The 22136-nt window shown below is 35.2% G+C and overlaps 3 protein-coding genes across 4 annotated transcripts; all 3 read right to left on the bottom strand.

Annotated features, from left to right (window-relative positions):
* Positions 1 to 85: 85 nt before the first annotated feature.
* On the bottom strand, positions 86 to 4139 carry LOC121962847 (dynein light chain Tctex-type 3-like). The gene is made up of 6 exons (XM_042513153.2): positions 4061 to 4139; positions 3707 to 3850; positions 2701 to 2742; positions 2308 to 2431; positions 1415 to 1492; positions 86 to 535 (listed from the first exon to the last, which is right to left on the bottom strand). Exons 2-6 carry the CDS (start codon positions 3731 to 3733, stop codon positions 462 to 464), a joined length of 345 nt encoding a protein of 114 aa, XP_042369087.1. The 5' UTR covers positions 3734 to 3850; positions 4061 to 4139; the 3' UTR covers positions 86 to 461.
* A 119-nt stretch (positions 4140 to 4258) lies between these two features.
* LOC121963034 (uncharacterized) lies at positions 4259 to 8666 on the bottom strand. Its single transcript, XM_042513401.2, has 3 exons — positions 7688 to 8666; positions 7021 to 7136; positions 4259 to 6346 (listed from the first exon to the last, which is right to left on the bottom strand). The coding sequence occupies exons 1-3, from the start codon at positions 7956 to 7958 to the stop codon at positions 6116 to 6118; spliced, it is 618 nt and encodes a 205-aa protein (XP_042369335.2). The 5' UTR covers positions 7959 to 8666; the 3' UTR covers positions 4259 to 6115.
* A 1109-nt stretch (positions 8667 to 9775) lies between these two features.
* rpgrb (retinitis pigmentosa GTPase regulator b) lies at positions 9776 to 21100 on the bottom strand. 2 transcript variants are annotated; one of them, XM_088074670.1, is made up of 14 exons: positions 20983 to 21100; positions 20217 to 20342; positions 19695 to 19787; positions 18830 to 18892; positions 18563 to 18721; positions 17902 to 18051; positions 17666 to 17824; positions 16549 to 16704; positions 16307 to 16431; positions 15224 to 15415; positions 15007 to 15144; positions 14282 to 14371; positions 14142 to 14201; positions 9776 to 12863 (listed from the first exon to the last, which is right to left on the bottom strand). In XM_088074670.1, the coding sequence occupies exons 1-14, from the start codon at positions 21011 to 21013 to the stop codon at positions 10818 to 10820; spliced, it is 3588 nt and encodes a 1195-aa protein (XP_087930796.1). In that variant the 5' UTR covers positions 21014 to 21100; the 3' UTR covers positions 9776 to 10817. The 2 variants fall into 2 exon arrangements, with proteins under 2 accessions (XP_087930796.1, XP_087930795.1); XM_088074669.1 differs by having other exon boundaries at positions 9779 to 12863; positions 14282 to 14376; positions 14958 to 15144.
* Positions 21101 to 22136: the final 1036 nt, after the last annotated feature.

Raw genomic sequence — 22136 nt, 5'->3', positions numbered from 1 at the left:
CAGTATTTTTTCTTTAAAAGAATTTGCTAACTTTTTAGGATAAATAGGCAGTTTTTTCATTTAAGAAAAATAACTGAACACAGCCTTTTGCTCATAAATGTCTTCATGTTTATTTCCATTTAGCTCCGAGTACAAAAATCCTCTCTATCTCTTTCTCTCTCTTTGACATGACACACATAATAACCACAGAAGAAGAAAAAGAGCTGCTGCATGCTGCGAGGCATCGGTTGGTGACACAACGAGCTGTGACACGATTAAAGCACTGCAGTGACATGAGAAGATAAATACATTATAATCATGATGTTTATAATTATGATGTTTTCATGCGTCTGTAGGCAGAGAGGTTTCCACATGTGGCGCTCTGTGGCCCCCTGCTGTCCGCAGGGACAAGATGCGCCCGCTGCTCCAACTGGTGGTCATTTGTGTGTGTGTGCGCGTGTGTGTGTGTGTGGTTTTTTTTTTTATACGATGGCAACAGCAAACACACTGACCACACAGTACATGGTGCGGTTTTCCCATCTGACGGTGCAGCTTCCTGCAGAGAGAAAACGACACACAGGAGAGTTTAGAGAGAAATTAAACATATAGGAAACGAGAAGAAAACAGGCAAAAAAAGTAAAAAACAAGAAAAAACACAAAACAAATTGATCCAAAAATAATTTTAAAAGTAGAACTACAAAATATATCTTTGCATTCCAAAAGTTATTTTACCCCTTGCTTTTAGACACCTTTCATAAAGTATTTTTATCCTTTGAACTTTGAGAAAATTGGTGTGATTTTTTTTCAAAAAAATGGGGGAAAAAAAGCAATATGCAACTTGCTAAGAAATGTTTCAAAAATTGCAAGAATTTTTTTTTTTTTAATTTTTTTAAAAGCTAGGGGGAATATATATATATATATATATATATATATATATATATATATATATATATATATAATTATATAATTATTATTGTTACATATTTTAAAATTATGTTACATAATTATGATAAATTTTAAGCATTTTTTCCAACTCTAGTTTGCCTTGTATGTTTTTATCACTTTATTTTTGTTATGTTATGTTATTTTTTTATAATAATTTTTAGGTAACTTTTACTTTTTATTATTTCTTGCTAATTTTTCATATCTTATTTCATGGCTCATTGCCTTCTTCCTACATTTTTGAAAGACATGAAGCCTATTTGCCCAATTTTCAAAGGGTTAATTATGTACATTATTTAGTTTTTCAGATGTGCTGTTTTTATGAGCACAGTGTGAAGGCGTGAAGGCGTGAAGGCGTGAAGGCGTGAAGGCGTCGGGATGGATTCATCATCATTCTTCTGGCGCCACCACGTGTTTTCACACCGCAGGTAACGTGGTGCAATGACATCATCACAAGCGTACGAGGTGATAAAGCAGACGACGGAAGTCTTACCGTCCATGGCGGTGTCCCAGTAGCAGGAGTTTGCTGTGTGGAGGCCCGCTCCTGTTTTCTGCATCACAGCGCACGTCACTGGACACAGAACACAACTGTCACAATGAGCACTTTCTGTACTCTAGTTTTTATATTTCACTATCACGGTTCACACACATTGTGATCGGTACATTTCCATAACTTTGAGGCAAATTTTTAAGACCATACATTCTCTGAAACAACCATTGATACTCTAATCAGTTCTTTTTGATTTGTTAAAAAAAAAAAAAAAGAAAAAATCCTTTTCCTTTAAAAATCTGCAATTTTTAAAGGAAAATGATGGTTGTTGTTTTTTGGTTAATTTGTTTTCAAGATGAAATTGTGCCAATTATTTTTCTTAAAAAAAAAAACAGAGATTTTTAAATATAAAATTTGAGGGGGGTAGGGTTAGGGTTTTAATTTTTTTTAGGATTTATTATTGTTATTACTTATTACTGGTATCTTACCTGATAAAATTTGTTTTTTCTTTTCTTTTTTTTTAAGGCAACTTTTAAAGATAAATTATTCTTCTTTTTCTTCTTCTTATTATTATTAGGGTTTTTCTCTTTGAAAAGTTTGAGACTTTTCTTTTAGAAAGAAATGCCTTGCAAACTTTCGGACCGGCAGATTTACTTACACAGATGAAACAAATTTCCATGACTTATCCAAAACTTTCAGGGTATATTTAATTTTTCTTCAACTTTTCAAGACCTGGAAATTGCTGTTCGCATTTTCCATGACTTTTCTACGTTTTCATGACCATACAAGCCGTGTACTACACCTGCAACTGTTCTACCCTCTGAGGAAGAAATTCTTTTGTGCCCAAAAACGAATTTCACCATAAAAGCTGCACTCAAAACACACATTAAACATACCGATGTATTTGTAGGGTTTCCCCTGTTTGACCAGCTGTGTGAGGCAGCGCTCCACGATGCTCGCCGTCCATTTGTTCACCTGAGCCTGGCTGTAGTCGTCACTGCCCACCACATTCTCAATACACTGAGACAGACACACACACACACACACACACACACACACACACACAGAGTCATGAGTTAACAGCTGAGTGTTTACAGTCATGTGGGAGTCACTGGGTGCTGTTTTTACCCTGAGGAATAACGAGCGAACAAAAACAACACAGCTTTATTCACATTATTTTCTCTTTTATGTGTCACGACTGAGAGGTGAAATGTGCACCAGAAAAACGGCACTTCAGATAAAAATATGACAAAAGCCTTATCTTTATTGAAGCAGCTCATTAACTTTACCTCTTTGACGGTGTTTTCAGCTTCTTCAGAGTTAAAGGAGCCCTGAAAATAGTAAACAACAGAAAAATAAGTCAATAAAAAGTTCATAGACATTCTCATTTTTTAAAAAATAACAAAAAATAAGAAACTATAGTATAACTAGACTGCCATGATGTGACGGTGTGTGATTAGAGACAAACAAATAATTACAAATAATTACAACATTTTGAGCAAAAATGCCACACATTTCACAGTTTCAGCTTCATAAATTTAAAGATTTGCAGCTTTTCCTTTAAATAATTTTAGTAATTGCAATGTGTTAATAATATCATTGAAGGGGATGGTGTGTTTAGCGCTCTGGGCCATTGTGGAGAACATTTTACGTTAATTTTACTATTTTTACACACCAATCAATCAACCAATCAAACAATTAATTAATTAAAAGAAAAATAAATAAATACATAAAAAAATAAAAAATAAATGATTAACATCATAACAAACATTAGTGAGCTCAATATGAGCAGGTTGTACCTAAACCAACTACAACAGTATTAATACATGACATGAAATCATACTTCATAGTCTAATACTTTAAGTACATTTTCCTGGTTATACTTACATACTATTACTTCATTAATAATTTCGATGCAGAACTTTTACTTCTAACAGAGTATTTTTACAGTTTGGCATTAGTACTTTTACTTCAATAAAGTATATGAATATTTATGTCGCTGACAATCACTGCAACCTGATTTTTAAGCACAACAAAGTTTAGCATGATTTAGTGAGATTGAAACAGTTATAATGACACTTTTAACACTTTGTCAAATACTGTCAAAGGTAGACAGTTAATTCTGGATATAGTACGCTGTATGTTATAATAATATTACACTAAAACAAACGCGTTAGCATGAAAAATCCTCCTGGGCTAAAACGATAGGAGTGGCTAGCTATGTTTGGCTAGCCCGCTTTTAGCTAGCTTCTTTCTACCGAGATTTACATCAAATATGTCGATTCTGGGACAAACCTCGCTGCCGTTATGATACTCCTCCATCCCTGTCGTGTGTCGCCGGTCCAAAGTGTCCGCAGTCTTTGTTTTTTTCGGTGAAAATGGAAGAAAATGCGGATTTTGTTGGAGAATAAAACGGAGCTGGTCCGGACTTCCTGCGGGCTGTCAACAGAGTCAACGACTACCAGAATAAAGAGCGGCGAAGAAGAAACGAGCTAACGGCTGACACCTGCTGTTAGCAGTTAGCATCACAAAGCTGCGATTTAACGACAACTCACCCAATTTGTTCCGTTAATACAACAAACATACAGTGAGACGGACCCAAACAAGCACTCGATACGTTTTTTTGTGATAAATCCTGTGTGTACTCACCGCTGAGACGTGAGAAGTGGCCGTTAGCGTCTTCCTTCAGCCGTGTTTAAGAGCAGGTGTGCTTGTACGGAGACTCGTTCGGGTCAAAATTACTTATATGAGGAGATCAACAATCCACATGTCAGTGTGTAAAACAATTGTAAACTCATAACGGCATTTGTAGATTTGACCAAAGAAAGAAAATGAAATGCGTATGAATGCGTTTAATAAATTTGCATTTATTTTTCTTTATTTTAAATACCAAAACTTACATTTGGGGATCTGAATTTGACCAATTGAATTTGAGCAACTTGAATCTTGTTCTTTGTTTTGTTTTGTTTGTTTGTTTGTTTGTTCTGACACTTGGATGTTTTGGATCTGAACTTGTGAACAAAATAATCAAATTTAACTTTTGAAATTGCAAATCAAGTATTATATCATTTCAAAGGGGTAAATCAAGAACATTTAAATGTGTAAATATAACACCAGAAAAATATTGTAAACCCACAAAACAATATTTCAAATAGAAACAAATTCCATGAAATAAAAAATTACTTTGAATATAATAAATGCATGTGTTTGTGTGATGAGTCCCACTTAATAAATGTATTAAATTGGTGAGAAAACCCCGCTCAAAATCACTGATGTGAAACAAAAACAACTCATGTTCAGCTTCATATCAAAAAGTTTTACTGATATCACAAAAATCCAAATGATTTTTAAAAAATTAAATGAGATTATTATTGTCAGAATACAAAACCGATGCATCACTCTGAAATACAAACAGATCACATTTTTTTTAAAAGTGCAAATGTGCTGCGGGAGCATGTCACAATAAATAAGATTATTTACATCCTAACAGTTTAAATCTCACACACACACACACACACACACACACACACACACACACACACGTCTTGAGGCTCAGGTAGGAAATATGTGCCGCATAAAACCACCCAGTAACCTGGAGATACTGGTCATACTGGTGGAGGTCAGCTGGAGGTCACTTGTGAACAGATAGTGGTTGAATTTAAACTGCACAGGAGGCATGTGGTTGCCTGAAAGTACAGGTAATAAAATTAAATATCGTCAGTCCAGCTTGGATTTGACCTTTTTAAAGGAATATTCTGCGTAAAATCTGTTTCCCGGCAGTTACAGTGGCTTTAAATTGTTAAATTAAGACATCAAAACGCCTCAAGAAACTTTTTCAGAGCTGAGCTTCGTCAGTACATTGAAAATGTAGCTCTTTGAGTAACAAATTAATAAAAAAAAAGACAAAATCCACTGGTTTAAGCACCTCATGTGTGAATATTTGATGGTTTCTTCTTCTTGTGTGACTGTACACACTGAACACCACTGAATTCAAAACACTGAAATATTTTACTTTGAAAACCACATATCTCGTCTTATTTGTTGACATGCAATGTGAAAAGCTAAATTTGATTGTTCACAAATTCAGATCCAAAAATGTAAGTTTCATAATTTCAGAAAATGAAAAATAAAATAAAACAAAATACACACAGGGTGCTAAAATTCAACTGGTTAAATTTCGACTCAAAAATTAAAGTTTCAGAATTAAAAAAATAAATCATGACATTTCATATTACACTTTCAAGGTATTTCAGAGAAATGGTTTTCAAAGTAAAATATATCCATGCTACGCATTTAGTGTTGTTTAAATTTTAATCAGTATCAGTAATCAAGTATTTAGTGGCCTTTCAAATTAAAATATCTGTCTCTTGTTTGCTTCCACAGTCATTTAAAACCAAAGCACACGGTGCTGATCTGCAGCACCGTGAGAGGTGAAACCACTGCAGGTCAAAAAAAACAAGACTTTCAGTTTGTGTCTCTGGCGGGAGGACGAGTGAAGAAACTGAGGACAGACTGACGAGAGTCTGCAGTTTGTCTCTGTGGCGTCACGCTGTGACTGAGGCCGACATCATGAGTGTATTTACAGAGAAAAAAACCTGTTCCAGTGTAGTTTCACAGCACAGAGGAGCTGGGCGAAGCTGCAGCCCGGAGCTGTAAGAAATCCCCCGAGCGTGGACGCACCGTTTGGACTCCTGAGGGTTTGGATCAGAGCACGGTGCAGGCCCCAGAGCGAGGGCCCCGGGCTCCAGAGAGCAGCTCTGATCTGTGCTGCTCTGCTCTGGTCGTCTCTGGCTCTCTGCTCCCAGCAGCAGCAGCAGAAGAGCGAGGGTCTCCCTGGGAAACTGCGTCCCCGCTGACAGGGACCTCTGCTGGGGTCTGGTCCCTGTCATAGGTCTGCTTGGACCTGGAGGAGGACAGCCGCCTGAAGAGGGACAGCTGACAGGACAAACACTCAATAAATCACCATTTCTGCAGCTTCACTCTGCAGACCAGTTATGTTTCTGGAAAAAAAATAGATTTTAAAGGGACAGTTCACTCAAAATCAAAGTTACTCATGTTTCCTCTTCCATGTAGTTCAATTTATCAGTCCTATTCAGTGACACTCAACTCAAATTCACAATAAAAATAAAGTGATTCACGCTGGGAATTGTTTTTGTACTTTTTGTATACATAAGAGGCCAGAGTCCATAAACAGCATCAAAATAGAGCTTGTTAATCCTTTATCATTTAAAGTCAGAGAAATGTCCTAAAATCCTAGATTTGTCCTAAAATCCTGTCCTAAAATCTGAGAGATTCTATTTAGTCACATAAAAAAGGTTTATCAGCAGACTTTAAGCTGCTTTTGGACTAAAATGTCACCAAAAAAATCCCTTTTCTAAGTTTCTCAGATGATGCGCACAAAGTTTGAAGTTGAAGTTTGAAGTTTGAAGAAATTTTCTTAAAGGTCTTTCTCTCAGAAAATAATTTCTTGGTTAAGGTTGGGAAAAAGTCGTGGTTTGGGTTCAAATGAATAAAATTCTGTCAGAAAGGGCTTTCTGGAAGAAAGACTGTGTGCAATATGCACCACATGCTGTATGTTTTTTCACTTGTCGTCAGCAGAGCCGGTGTACCTTTTTGTTGGAGCCTGATTTGCTTTTTGCGTTGCTGTCTGACGTCCCATTGGCCGGTTTGGTGCCATTGTCCGTCTTTTCTTCAGCAGTGGTGTTGGTCTGCTTGGTGATTTCAGCTGTCAAAAACGTTCAAATGTTAGTTCAGGTGAGTCTCTGCTTTATGGATGCAGGTTTTATCATTTCAGCCTTTTCTTTAGGGTGTCAGATTTTGGGGGATTTAGTGACGTCTAGCGATGAGAACTGCAGGTGCAACCGGCTGAAACTTCTCCCACTGAGAATTACTTATACTTATAATTCAGGAGGTTTTAAGCGGGAGCTGAATTATCTACACAGGACCAGGTGATTTAAATCAGTAAAAACACTGAATAAAATAGTTGAAAAAAAAATCTGTTTTTCTGACGCTCTCATCATGGAGGGACGACTAACTACGACACAAAAACACAAATAGTGCCTCAACTACATTTTCTCTGGTAATTTTCTTTTTTACTAATTTCCTCTCAGGTTGCTCATTGCACTTCTTCTCATGTTTTTGAAAGAAATGAAGGTTATTCGCCCAGGTTTCAAAGGGTTAAATAAATTACCTGTGAAAATATATTTGACTTTTTATTTATTGTATAAAGCAGATTATCTCATCCTAACTGCCTGGAGTTAAACAAACCTCCGTTACCTTTCTGCTCTCCGTCAGCTTCAGATTCCTCCTTCAGCTCGTCAGTGTTCTCCCTCTGAGTCTCCACCGTCTTTTTCTCTGTCGACTCGTCCAAACCCGAGGACAGTCCCTCCGTCTCAGCAGACGTAACCTCCTCCTCCTCCTCCTCCTTCTCCTCCACCTCCTCTTCTTCAACACTGTCCTCCTCTTCTTCCTCCTCTTCTTCAGCTTTGCTCCACGTCTGAGCGAATCCTTTAGTCACATCCTGACAAAAAGGGAGTGTTAGTATCATTTGGACTTAATTTTTAAATTTAAATATTCAAAACTGCAAGAAATAACTTTAACTAACTAGAAAGGGAGGAAGAGAATTTTTTAAAGAGGAATGAGACTTATAATAAAGAGGAAAGAAGGAAATTGTGGAAGAAAAGGGCACAAACACAAGGACAGCATATGGAAGCCCATTTTGCCAATTTAATGAAAAAAAATCCTGTAAGTCACTATAAAAAAGTAAAAAGAGCATTAATACCTCAAAATATTGACTTCATTAAAAAAATGAAATGAATGGCTCACTTATCTCAAAACAAAGACTTTGTATCCCAAAATAACAAGAAAACTCCTCAATCTAATGACTAAGTATCTCCAAAAATTCTGAAACTTTCCCATAATATTGACTAAGTATCTCAATATAATGACTTAATGTCTCAAAATAATGACTTAATGTCTCAAAATAATGACTTATATTTAAATAATTCCATTCGTATCTTTAAACAATGACTTGGTATTCCAAAATAATGAGAAATGTTCTCAAAATACCTTGAATTTTTAAAAGGAAATGACAAACTTTATTCAAATATAAACTTTGTATCTAAAATAATGACTAACTTATCTCGAAAGAATGACTTAGTATCTCAGAATATTCACTTTGTATCTAAAATTGATAGTTATAAGAGGTGAGAGCAGAAGAGGGGTAGGACAAGCAAGCATTTTGCTTCTTCCTACTCCTTTTCGGACATAAAATGCAAGTTATTTTTGTTTTTTAAAAAAATCAGAAATGTATATTAATATCTTAATATCTCTAAATAATTAAATCAGAGAAAGTTTCTAATTCTTTGAGATTTTATGTCATTACTTAGAAAACATTTCTTACTATATTGATTTTATTATATATTTATATTATATATTTTTTAAATCATGTTTGTAGAAATGGGCTTCCACGGCAATAAAAATAAAATAAAATAAAATAAAATAAAATAAAATAAAATAAAATAAAATAAAATAAAATAAAATAAAATAAAATAAAATAAAATAAAATAGGGGTGATTTGTATATTTCTTAACTCAATTTAGTGTTGAATTAATAAAGAAAACTGACGAGCCACACTGTGTTTCTCCAGACTACAGCAGGGGATGATGGGAGGGGATCACAGGACGGACTACAAACACTAAGACATAAAAAAGGAGCCCCACCTGATCCTGAAACCGGCCAATCAAACACTCAACAAACTGACCACAGGCAGAGGGAAGTGCCAGACGTCAGAGTTTATGGACGTTTGCTAAAAAGATCTGTCGCAGCGTCAGTCATGAGAAAAGTTTTCTTACCATTTAAGTTATTTGTGAAGCAAATCTGTCAGATTTGCTGCTTTTCTCGGTTTAATAATTTTATAAAAAGGATATTTTTGAGTTTTGGACATTTGAAGACGCCACGTTGGGTTCTGGGAAACTTATTAGAGACACCGCTCAGTATTTTCTGACATCTTAGAGACAAAACTATCAAACAGAGAAAAATATATATCTTTTAAATTTAAAAAGATTTTACAGAGATTAAATGGAAATGAAAACAATCACTGGTTGCAGCTGGAGAGATGTCAGCATCCAAATTCAATTCCTACATATTTTTTCAAAAAATATTGATAGTTTAAGGGTGATTTTATTTTATTTTTTTTTTTATCTATTTATTCATTCATTAATTTCACATTTAATTATTATTTATTTATTTTTTTATTATTATTGTTATTATTATTATTATTATTATTATTATTATTATTATTAATTTAATCATATGCATTTCAAGGTTAGGTGTAAAATACAGTATTGGCTAGATATACAGTCTATAGACCAAAAAAAATCCCAAATTTATTTTTTTTTAACAACGCCCTCCTTCCCAAAATCATTCCTTAAAAGTTATCATACTTTAAAACTACAAAAGAATTAAAACAAAATCATTTATTATATAAACAAAAATGAATAAAAAATTATATAGAAAATGGAAAAGAAGAAAAATATAAATCACGGTTTTTCTTTATGCCTTCCACAAGTATTTAAACATTTGAACACTGAGCAATTTGGGTTGATTTCTTCAAAAACAAGGTGAAATAAGACAACTTGGTATGAAATGTTCCACAAAATGTGGAAACTTAGTATTTAACTTATAACTTAGTATTTATTTTAAATTATTTTAAAAAGCTAGGAAAAAAATGTTTGTTTGTTTTTGTGCTATTTTTCATGTAATTTAACAATCAGTCTATTTTTTAATCTATTAAATTCTTGAAATCAATTTTCTGACCATGTTTTTGAGAGAAATTAAAGCAGTTTGGTCCGTTTTCATTAATGCAGCCCATCAGAAGCACAATAAAGAAGTTTTTCTCTTGTTATTGATGTTTTTTAAACCACATTTACTGTTGTTGCACCTAATCTTCTCTGTGTCAATAATACTGAGCCAAATGTAACAAAATACAAAAAAATGTCCCGTACATGACGAGCACAGCTGGATACAAACTACTCTTCATAACACAAATACACAATTTTCATAAGCTGCCATAAAAAGAAGTAAACAAAGATGTTAAAAGCAAAAATTAAGACGAGTTTTATAAAAAGTGAAATGAGAAACGGATGAGAAGATGAAATGAAAATGAGAAGAATCAGAGCAGTAAAGGCACCGCTGTGGGATTTGGTTCGTACTCAAACGTTAACGTTCATAAACCGACATTTAAATTGACATAAAATTTGTGTAAAACACGAAGATTTGAGTAAAAAAAAAAATCACTTTGATCGAGCAAAGTCTGCACATTTTCTGCTTCTCATAGAAGTCACGGAATCAGTTAATCAATAAAAATACTGATCGATCGACGGTGAAAATAACGTGATGTAACGCGTTATTTCAGGTTGAGGTACTGCGGCAACACGTCGTCCCAAAACTCCTCCGACTCCTCCGCTGCCTGACCTTTGACCCCCGACCTCTGTTTACTCTTTACTCTTTGGACTTCAGCTGACTTTTTCTTTTTTAGGACCTCCTCCTCCTCTTCATCTTCATCAACCTCCTCTTCTTCTTCTTCCTCCTCCTCCGCTTCATCTTCATCAACCTCCTCTTCTTCTTCCTCCTCCTCTTCATCCTCATCAACCTCCTCTTCTTCTTCTTCCTCCACCTCCTCCTCTTCATCTTCATCAACCTCCTCTTCTTCTTCTTCTTCATCTTCCTCCTCTTCATCCTTCTCCTCCTCCTCTTCATCCTCATCAACCTCCTCTTCCTCTTCTTTTTCATCTTCATTAACCTCTTCCTCCTCCTCCTCCTGTTCCTCCTCCTCCTCATCTGCATCAACCTCCTCTTCCTCTTCTTCTTTTTCATCTTCATTAACCTCTTCCTCCTCCTCTTCCTCTTCTTCTTCCTCTTTATCAACTTGTTCTTCCTCCTCCTCCTCCTCATCTTCTTCTTCGTTTACCTCATCTTCCTCCTCCTCATCTTTGTCAAGCTCTTCCTCCTCTTCACTCTCTTTTTCCTCAACATTCTCTTCCTCTTCCTCCTGCTTCTCACTTTCACTCTCCTCTTCCTCCTCCTCCTCACTCTCCTCCTTATTTTCACTCTCATCTTCCTCACTACTCTCCTCCTCTGCTTCTTCCTCTTCCTCTGCACTGCTCTCCTCATCCTCCTCTTCTCCTCCCTCCGTCTCACTCTCTAAATCACTCCCTTCTTCCTCCTCCGATGATGACTTCATGGACTCACTTTTGCCCTCCTCTTCCTCACTTTCCAAATCTTCCTCCTCACCCTCAGACTCTCCTCCTTTGCTCTCTTGACTCGACCCCTCCTGGTTCTCCTCCTGGTTCTCCTCCTCCTCCTCCTCCTCCTCCTCTTCTGCATTGCCTGCTTTGCTCTCTTTTGACTTGTCATCACTTTCGCTTCCAGCTGTCACGGTTGCTTCCTCCTCTTCCTCCTCCTCTTCTTCCTCCTCGTCCCTGCTCGCCTCCTCGTCAGTTTCTGACTCATTGTCTGGTTGAAGAGTGTCTTCTTCGTCTTCTGTTTCTTTCTCAAAGCTGCAACTAACCTCCTCTTCCTCCTCCTTGCTCACATCTGCACTAGTTCTCTCCTCCTCCTCTTCCTCCTGATGGACCGTCGCAGACTCCTCCTGCTCACTTTTGTCGTGACTTGTGTCCGTGTCATCCTGACTCGTCCCGCCGTCGGGACTCTCAGGTATAATGTTGATGCTGACGGCCGACTTGTGGCTCAAATCAGCGGATTCGAATTCCTCGCTGCGTGATTTCGTCGTGTTGTCTTTCAGGGCTCGGCCGCTGCTCTCGGATGGCGAGCTCAAGGACGCTACCTCGTGCATTAACACCGCCCCGGCTGCGAGCGAGGCAGCTCCGGCGAGCAGGCCAAGTTCTGCTTCTTTGTTCGATTTGGCTTCTTTTTTGTTTTTCTCATTTTTGGACTTTTTGGAGAAATCTTCAGGGGTCTTTTTAACCTCAGCGCTTTTGTCACCAGCTGAGCGTTCACCCGACGAGCTGACTCCCGCACTTCGCACCACGATTGGTTTGTTTTTAGAACTGAGAGGTTTAGACGGTTTAGGATCAGAGGCGACGCCCGACTCCTTCTTCCTGCCGACCTCCATCAGCTGGCGTCTCCCTGGAGCCGGCCGCAGTCTCTGCTTGGACGCCGCCTTCCTGATGTCCCCTACGCTCAGTTTGTCCCGTGTCCCCCGCAGCTCCTCCATGGCCATGATCACATTCTCTTTGTTTTTGTGTTTGTGTGGGCTGTGAGGGGCCGCGGAGTGATTGCCGGGGCCCCTCAGGAGCTCGGTGGGGAGCGCGCGGCGAGGAGACGCGGCCCTGCTCTTAGCGGAGGAGAAGCTGCTCTGCCTCAGCAGCGTCCTCTCCTTCATCAGGTTCTCTTTGTGCCCTTTAGAGGTCTTACCGTGCTGACTTTTCCTCTACGAGCGGCGTCAGAGAGCATCGGGAGGACGAGAAAGAGGCATGCATTAGAGAGAGATGAGAGACATGCAGGAAAAAACAAAAGAGACTAAACAAAATCTGAAGATTTATGAAAATAATGAGAGAAAAATCACGACTTGTTTCTCTGACTTTCATCGAGGAGATATATGAGGATGTTCCTGTTTTCAGTCTCTTCCCTTAAATCCTTGAAATATCTCTTAAAATCCATTTCTTTAGAGCTACTCTTATTTATTTTAAGACATTTTATTTATTTAATTTTTGTTTTATTTATTTTATTTTATTTAATCTTGTGGTATTTATTGCTTTTATTGCTTTTGTGAGTTGTGGTCTTTTTATTTGCATTATTTTATAATGACATTTTGCACCCTGCAACTTGCTTTATTTGTCCCATTGTTTTAATTTTATCTTATGTCTAACCTTGTTTTGTCTCGCTTGTGTTCAGTAGGCTGTTTGGCTTTGTATTGCCTTTTTAATATCCTATTTCTGTTACATTTTACATTTTGCAAACTCTATATTTAAAGGTGCTATATAAATAAAGTTATTATTATTATCAAATATTTTTTAATTGTAAACGTTTCTTTTCTGACAAGAGGGACATTTTAGACATTTAGAATTTACCAAAAAAAATTTACTTTTTTAAAGAAACAACAATGTTAAATGTTTTAAACAATCCCCAATATCTCAAAAGCAAAAAACATCACCAAGAATTTTTAGACAAAAAAGTGTCACCAAAAATCAGTTAAGTTTTTTTAAGAAAACATGTTTTAAAGACAGGAAAATCACCACGTTTTTGAAAAGAATATCACCAAAAATTTTACAGGAAAAAAGGGCCAACTTTTTTTTAAAGAAAAAATTACTTTTTTAAAAGACTTTTTTTAAAAGTAGCTTTTAAGCACCAAACTTAGGGAGTTTTTTAGAGACATTTTTGGGGCTAAAAATGGGTGTTTTTAACAAACTGTGCTGTTTTTCCAGTGGACTTTTAGGCCCAAATGTGGGTGTTTTTCATTGGTGCATGGCTATTTTTCCAGCTTGAAATGGTGCTTAAGCATAATACTTGACTAAATGTACTTAGTGAAATTCCACTACAGGTTATATAAAAAACAACCTCATACATCGACCCGATGAAAGAGAAACTCGCTGTCTAGAGGAAGAGCTGCGTGGTTAAAAGAATGAGCGCAAATTGACAAGGAAGTGAGGAATAAATAGTCAATCAGAAAAGACTCTGTTAATAAAAGACATGAAAACATTGATGTTACCTTCTGAACTGGAGACAGAGTGAGTGTTTTATCAGCAGGGTCCATCTTCATCACATGCGTCTGTCGGGAGGAAGAAGAAGGTAAATGAGCACATGTTTCACCCCTCAGATCTCTGTCAGGCCGCCTCACTGGTCTCTCACCATGTTGAGGAAGTCTGTGGTTTCTCCCAGACCTTTAACGCTGTCCGTGTCCGTCAGGCTCTCCACAACACCGTCTGCGTCGCCTCCTGTCTGCTCTGACGACAGAGAAAACAGAGCCGCACGTTAGCTTCACGCTCTGCCTGCTTTCTGCTACACAAAAACAACTATTATGAACCCAATCTTTTAATTTTATTATGTTCCCAAATCTTGTATTTTGGTGAGACAGCAGTCAGTTCATAGATCTACTTTGATTATTTTTAATTAGTTTAATCTGCCATGTTCTGATTAAAATAGAGGTTTTCTTTGTGTGCAAATATATAATGCAAGTAATTAAGAAATAATGAATCTGTCATTTATGACCTTAAAATAAATAAAAAACAAAACATGACATAAATATTACAAATGAATATATACACAATTTAAATAAAAATAACAATTAATTCAAACAAAAAAACATAATAAAATTCAATTTAGAAATTGCACATAGTAAATATAGAAAATGCATATAAATATAATGCAAATCAATAAAAAATAATAATTATAATAGATAAATGAAACTTATTAATAAAATAGATAAAAAACAAAACCTAAATGTCATGACATAAAAATATACAAAACGTAAAATGCCTAAAATTGAATAAAATGTTTTTAAGTAAATTTAGGTGGAGGTAGGTACCCTGGTGCATTGACCCTGCGCTCCTGTGTTGGTGAGTGCCGTTGAGCACCTTTGTGTGGGTCAGCTCAGCTGGAGGCAGTCTGGGCGGGATGGTGTGGCTGGAGACGGGAAGTGGCGGGTGGAGGTAGCCGGGCATCATGGCGGGCAGCGTGCGGAACATGGTGCCAAACTGGTCCGGAGATCTCTCCTGTGGAAGGAAAGGTGAGCAGAGTCACGACTCGTTTTCCTGTTTGTGGGAGAACGGGGCCTCTCGGCTGCGTACCCACCCTCTCCCTCCTGCGGACCCGAGCAGAGAGGCTCCTCTGCAGGGTGGAGCTGTCCAACGTGTCCCCCAGCAGCTCCACGTATGGCTTCTCCAGGTAGTCCTCCATCACATCGTCTTCCTCCAGAGTAACATCAGCACAGCTCTGATCCCGCGGCCGAGCCAAGACCACCATGTGGCATCCGCCACATGTAGCCTGGACAAAGACACAGACTGTCATTATTTCTTCTGTCATCTGAAAAATACTAAAAACTTCTGCATTACTCACAGCAAATCAACATATTTCTATTGTCAATGAAACTTATAATTAATACATTAAACATAAAATACCTAAAAATACATAAAATATTTTAAAGTGAATAAAAAAAGTATTTAAATAAAAATTGTAAAAGTAAATAAAATATCACATAAAGAAATTACAAATATAATGCAAAACAATTTAGAAATAATAATATATATATTAATAAATATATTATGACAGAACTGTCAGATTGTAAAATTTGAAATAATATATGTGTACATTAAAAGAGATAGATATAATAAGCAAGTAAAAATGTTAAATTAAAACAAAAAACTATGTGTAACATACATACACACACACACATATATAATAACACCTAAATAAACAGAAATATAAAATGAAGTTTATATCAGCACACGTATAATATAAAAGCAAAAAAAATCAAATGTATAACATAAACAGATAAATAAATAAAATTGTATAATACAGACAAATATAACACATAGAAATAAAAATAAATGAGTTTATGATATATAAATATAAAAAATAAAATGAAAACAAAAAACCTTGTATATCATATACAGTATGAAAAAAGTATAAATATGAAATGTAATTAAATAGTGAATCTAAAGCTAAATAAATAAAAATTAAAAAATAAAAAATTTAAAATATTTAAAAAATAACTAGATAAAGCAGAACTGCAATAAGTAAAAATGCTTTAAAAATGCTAAATTAGAAAAATAGAAAATCATACAAAAATGATTTAAATTTCAATTAAAAAATATAGTATGACCTGTGAAGATATACTTTTTACCAGTATTGTGAACACTGGTATGAAACACATACTGCCTGAACGTTGTACTTGAGGAAACGTGGACACAGAGTCGGTTTGAACTGGTTGGTGAAGTTTTCTTCTCCCAGGCCCAGTTTCCCGTGTCTGCCGTCTCCAAACGTGTACAGCAAACCGCCGTCTGAAAATAAAAAACATAACAGCAACACTTTGAGATGTTTGAAGCAGCTACGTTCATCAAACCAGTGCAAACTCTGATGAGAAAAACTGATTAAATTATTGACGAGGCCGAGTTCACCTGTGATGACAGCGGTGTGGTTTTCTCCGCAGGTCACCTGACGCACTCGGCCCTTCTTGAAGTGTTCGACTGGCCGCGGCAGCCGCGACTCGAAGATGAATGTCCCATGACCGAGCTGTCCAAACTGACCGAGTCCGAATGTGAACACGTCATCCTCTGCGGGATAAGAAACACACAAAAAAAATTTAAACTAAAAATTGTTTGATCCATCACCTCTGATCTTTCTGATATTTTCTGACTTCTGACTACTGCATTTTACATTTCTAAATATGCTGCTGTTTTGTTTGTAAATGTGTTATTGTTATTTTTTTTAATTTTATCACACATTTTATTTTTTCTACTATGACTGTGTTTTTGCTTGACCTTATTTCCTCTTTATTCCAGTTGTTACTGACAGTTTTGACATTTCGGAAGAAAAAAAATACATCATCCTGAAAAATAAAATGAAAAATATAAGAAATTTAAAAATATATATAAATATTTACCTTGTTAATAATAAAATATTTCCATTGTTTTTCATAATGACAAATAAAAACCTACAAAGAAATAAATAAAACATTTAATATAAATTAAATTAAAAAAAATATTAAAACAAAAAATACTAAATGTTTAATATATAAAAAAATATTAAAATATGCTGTAAATTATTTGAATTCAAGAATAAATAATTAAATGTAATTCGAATACATGAAAAAAATAAAGGAAAAGGCAACAAACAAACAAACAAACAAAAATTCTCAATTTGAAATAAATGTATTAAAGTACAAAACTATGTTGCAGATGACTTTTTTCTTTGAATACATAGAAATATTTAATTTTTTTTTCTCTCTTTTGAACCCTGTTTGGTAAGGAGATTTGGGCTGCATCTCTCCAAGATATTATACAAAGATCTATAAATAAATAAAAATATATTGTTATTACAGAAATAAACTAAGATGCAGGTTTTTTTTTTTTGATAAATGAAAAGGAGCACTAAACACTGACTTGAAAATATTACATAAATTCCACCAAAAGAAAATTCTGTGTCTGCAGGAAATGACAGAACAGCATCATAATGACACAGACGGAAAACTGTAATATTTTTGTAGTTCTTTGAGACAGACTGCACCGTACAGACCTGTGAGAGCCACCGTGTGTCCTCCTCCGCAGGCCACCTGAACCACCGGCTCCTTGATGCTCTTCACCAGCTGGGGGACTCGGTGTCGGGGCAGCTGGTCGGTGCCCAGACCCAGTTTCCCGCTGTCACACTCCCCAAACGTGTACAGAGCTCCGTCAACTGAGACACAAAAAAATAACACAGTTTCACACAAAAAAACACAACTCTACAAAAGAACAACCTCCGTCTGTGTTCACCTGTGACTAAGGCAGAGTGGTAGTATCCACAGGACACCCAGCTGACTGGTCGCCCCACGCTGACTTCCTGTGGCGACGACGCTTGGCTCTCCTTCCCCAAACCGATCTGACCCTCCGTGTTGTCGCCCCACATAAACAGTTTTCCGCTCTCTGGGACAAACAGCGCATACAGGGATCATTTTTATTCTACTTCAATTCATTTTTTAAAATTTATTTTATTTTATTCTAACGAATTTCTGCCCTTGAAATGTCTGTTTCTGCTCTTTTTTGTCCATCAATATTTCATAAAACATACAGGATGAGTAACAGTGCTCACATTATGTAAACAAAAACTTAAAGTTAGAAAAAGGTGAAAAAGTAACAGTTTATTAAAGTTCATTTAAATAGTTTTAGTTAATTTAAATTACTGAAATTTGAAAATTTAAAAATAAAATTTACTGAAAAAAAGCAATAACATTTTAATCAGATTTGTAATGATTATTTTCATCATTAAAAATCGTACTTCCTAAAACAAAAAAGTATAATTTAAATTTAGGAAAAAAAGATTTATGTCATTATTTACATTTGAACCCTTAATTTAAAAATCAAATAACTAATGAAAATTGCCTTCAGAGCTTAAAAGTTGCTGTGATTCACAGGTGAATGGAGTATCTGACATCACCTGTGAGAGCAGCGGAGGTGTTTGACCCGGCGGCGAGCATTTTGATTGGTCCTCGTGAATCGAAGAAGCTGATCCTTTGAAAGGCCGTCCGCTCCTCGCAGTCCCCGAGCCCCAGCTGACCCTCGCTGTTCCCCCCTGACGCGAACACTTTCCCCTGAGCTGCACCGAAGAAAAACACACTCGGTTTTTAATAATTAAATGAATAAATAAAAAATTATTTAAATAAAAAATGGTTTAAAGTGTAAACTGGTCAGAGTGAGATCTCACCTGTGGAGATGAGCGTGTGGTTTCTTCCACAGGCCACAAACTGAACTTTCTCACATTTCAGGGCTGAAATTATACAAAATTAAACATTACTAAAATAAAAATATTACAGGATAGCATGCAAATAAATGTATGTTAGTGTTCAGCTGTAAAAACTTGAGTTAAATTAACTAAGATTTCTACACTCTGTATCATCTTTTATGAGCAGCAGTGCACAGAAATCTGATAAGCAGCCAATTGTCTCTTGGCCTGCCTTTGTCTGTCTGGATTAGACTAGATTAAGGACTCTCCAGATTGGGATTATAATGGTAACAAATCTCCGGGTTTCCCCTTCAGCATGGCTCTCAAATTAAATATAAAAAGTTGTATATATGAATATAAATATATACACAGATAAGTGTAAAAAATTTGGAACAAATATATAGATTTAATGTTTTTTTAACTTTGAATAACTGTGGAGTAGAAATCTAAATAAAAATCAAAAACAACTTTTTATGACTAAAAAATCATTATTATTATTATTATTATTATCATTATTATTATTATTATTATTATTATTATTAAAAATGACAAATCAGAATTTAAAAAATCTAATAATCAAATTTCGATTTCAGAAATAAAAATAATTCTGTTTCTATTCAAAATATTATATTATTATATTTTGTGATTAAAAAAAAGTTTTCTCAATAGATTATGTCTGTTTTATTCAGATTTTCAATTTAAGACTTTCCCTAAATTAGTTTCTTGTCCTGGCCGATTTGTCTTTGAGGAGGCTGACGGCAGCTGTCGGTGGCAGCACTCACACTCACGATCCTCTCTCTTCTTTTCGGGGCTAAAACAGGAACAGAGAGCGTCTTTAAGGACCAACCTTTGACACAAGTGGGCTTGTTCACAGTCTGTTTGGACCCCAGGCCGAGCTGGCCCCAGTTGTTGCTGCCAAACATGAAGAGTTTCCCATTTTCTGTGGAGACAAACAGGGACAGATCATGAGACAATGGGTCCCTGGGCACAGACATGTGGACTTTGGATCTTTTTAAATTACTTTTTCACTAAATGGGGTCATGCTGTTTCTTTTCTGGTTGTTTTGTGTTTCTTTGTAGTCCTTGTTTATCTCTTTATGTTCATTTTGTGGTTGTTTTGTGTCTCTGTGTGGTTGTTTTGTGTCTTTTGTGGACATTTTGAGTTTCTTCTGCCCATTTTGTAGTAAATTTGTGTCTCTTTTAAGTTCTTTAGCAGAATTTTTTACTCTCTTCCTAGTTGGTATATGTTAATGTCCTTAATTTCACTAACATTTCCTTGCAGGTAAAGAACACAGATTCTCTTCAAACATGAAACAGCATCAGATTCCTTGATTAACACCAATGTTACACACATTAAAAAAGTGTCTTACCTGTTATTAAGGCGGTATGCTCGTCCCCACAGGCTATCTTTAAGGGGACGTCATTTTTAAGCCAGAATTTACTGGGGATGTTGTCAGCAAATTTGCTCTTTCCAAATGTGAAAACTGCTCCTGATTCTGGAGAAAAAGAAGAGGAAACAAAGAAACAAAAAAAAAATACTAACAATGGAGCAATCAGTGAATAGTACATGAGTAATAATTTAAATGCAGGAATTTATTTTTTAATATTCCACCGCAGTTTGTTACTGCTAGATAAATATACTGCAGGAAAATACAAGTTATCTCTGAAATGTTGCAAAGTTTATGTCTAAAGTGGTATAAAATTGAATACTTGAATACAAAGGCCTCTAATCTTAAGAAAGCTTCATGTGTAAAATGTGTTGTAGCTAAATTCATAAAGCTACATACATCAATATGCATATAAACAAACAAGAGAATTACTATTTTATTACGTTTCAAAACGAACCTTTTAAGCACTTTAGGAGCAAAGAAACAGGGAAATAAACATATAAATAACAAATAAGGTGAAATGATAAGCCTGTTTTATGCATTGAAGATATATAATACGTAAATAAACGGCAGGTTTAAGCGGTGAAAGTGAATATAAAGGTTTGTTTTCTGCTAGCCGGCCAGCTAAATCAGAAGCTAACCTGAGCACGCGCCGATTAGCTTCATGAAAACTGGCATTTTTTATTAACACAATTCGTTATAAGAACTAAAATGCTTAAAATAATAACAAATAATTTTCGTTATTGACCTGGTATTTCGTCCTCGGACTCCCCTGCCATCTCTGCGGGACTTTAATCCGCTTTGCTCGGTGTCTGTGGGCGTGCTGCTGCCCCTCTTGTTTTCGACTCTACAACCCGGAAGTAAACACAACTTCTCCTAGGTTACGACGCTTCGGACGTGACCCTTAAAGGGACAGGGCGAGTAATTTTTCCTTATATTTATATTTTTAATACACGTTTTTATTTTTACTTTGCGGACATTGCAGATATTTTTACTTTTTGTGATGAGTAAAAACAAATGACTTTCTATTTGTAAATTATTATGATTATTGTTTTAATATTTGTTGTCATTTAATGATTAATTTAGGTTTATATACATATATAAATATGTTTTTAATACTGTTTCCTACAGATCCCTGCAGGTGACAGGATTAGATTTCATAAAAAAATTAAATAAATTTGCTGGGAAATACTTTTTTGCTTTTACCATAAAAACAAAAATATTTAAAAAAAAAAAAAAAGATAGAAAGAAAGACAGAAAAAGGAAAAGAAAGTACTGTGTGTATAAAGCAAAGTGAAAAATGAAAACAAGACAAAACAAAGAAAATAGAAAAAATATCCTTTAATGTTCGGTAGATGGTTGGTAAAAATCTCAGCAATGTAAAAATGTGGTATCTAAAAGTTGTTGTTGTAGTTTTTATCATTATTATCATTAGTATCATTATTATTATTATTATTATTATTATTATTATTATTATTATTATTATTATTATTATTATTATTATTGTTATTATTATTGTTATTATTATTATTATTATCATTATTATTATTATTTGATTTGAACTTTATTTCATATATGTTAAAAAAAATGAAATAAAAATAAGGATGTAATATAGTTATACTCAAACATATTTGAAAAGGAGTGGGAGGAAGTAAAAAAACATATCAGATATTAAAAATAAAATGTTTCGCTTCCATTTTATACAAAAAAAAGACATTTCTATACAATATTCTATGTGCAACATATTTACATTATTATTTAGAAAAAGAAAAAGAAAGTGCAGAAGACAGAAAAAAAATAGAATATTCCATAGTTTAACACAACATTACATTCTAAAAATATGTTTAATTTAAAAATAAGTTAAATCTAAAAAACTAAAAACTATGTACTTGATATATGTAT

This window comes from Plectropomus leopardus, chromosome 24 (assembly GCF_026936395.1).
Source record: "Plectropomus leopardus strain MGB_pleo_1.0 chromosome 24, ASM2693639v1, whole genome shotgun sequence".
Lineage (NCBI taxonomy): Eukaryota > Metazoa > Chordata > Actinopteri > Perciformes > Serranidae > Plectropomus > Plectropomus leopardus.
Note: the sequence above shows the minus strand (reverse complement) of the source record. Positions and strands in the feature narration are given on the sequence as shown.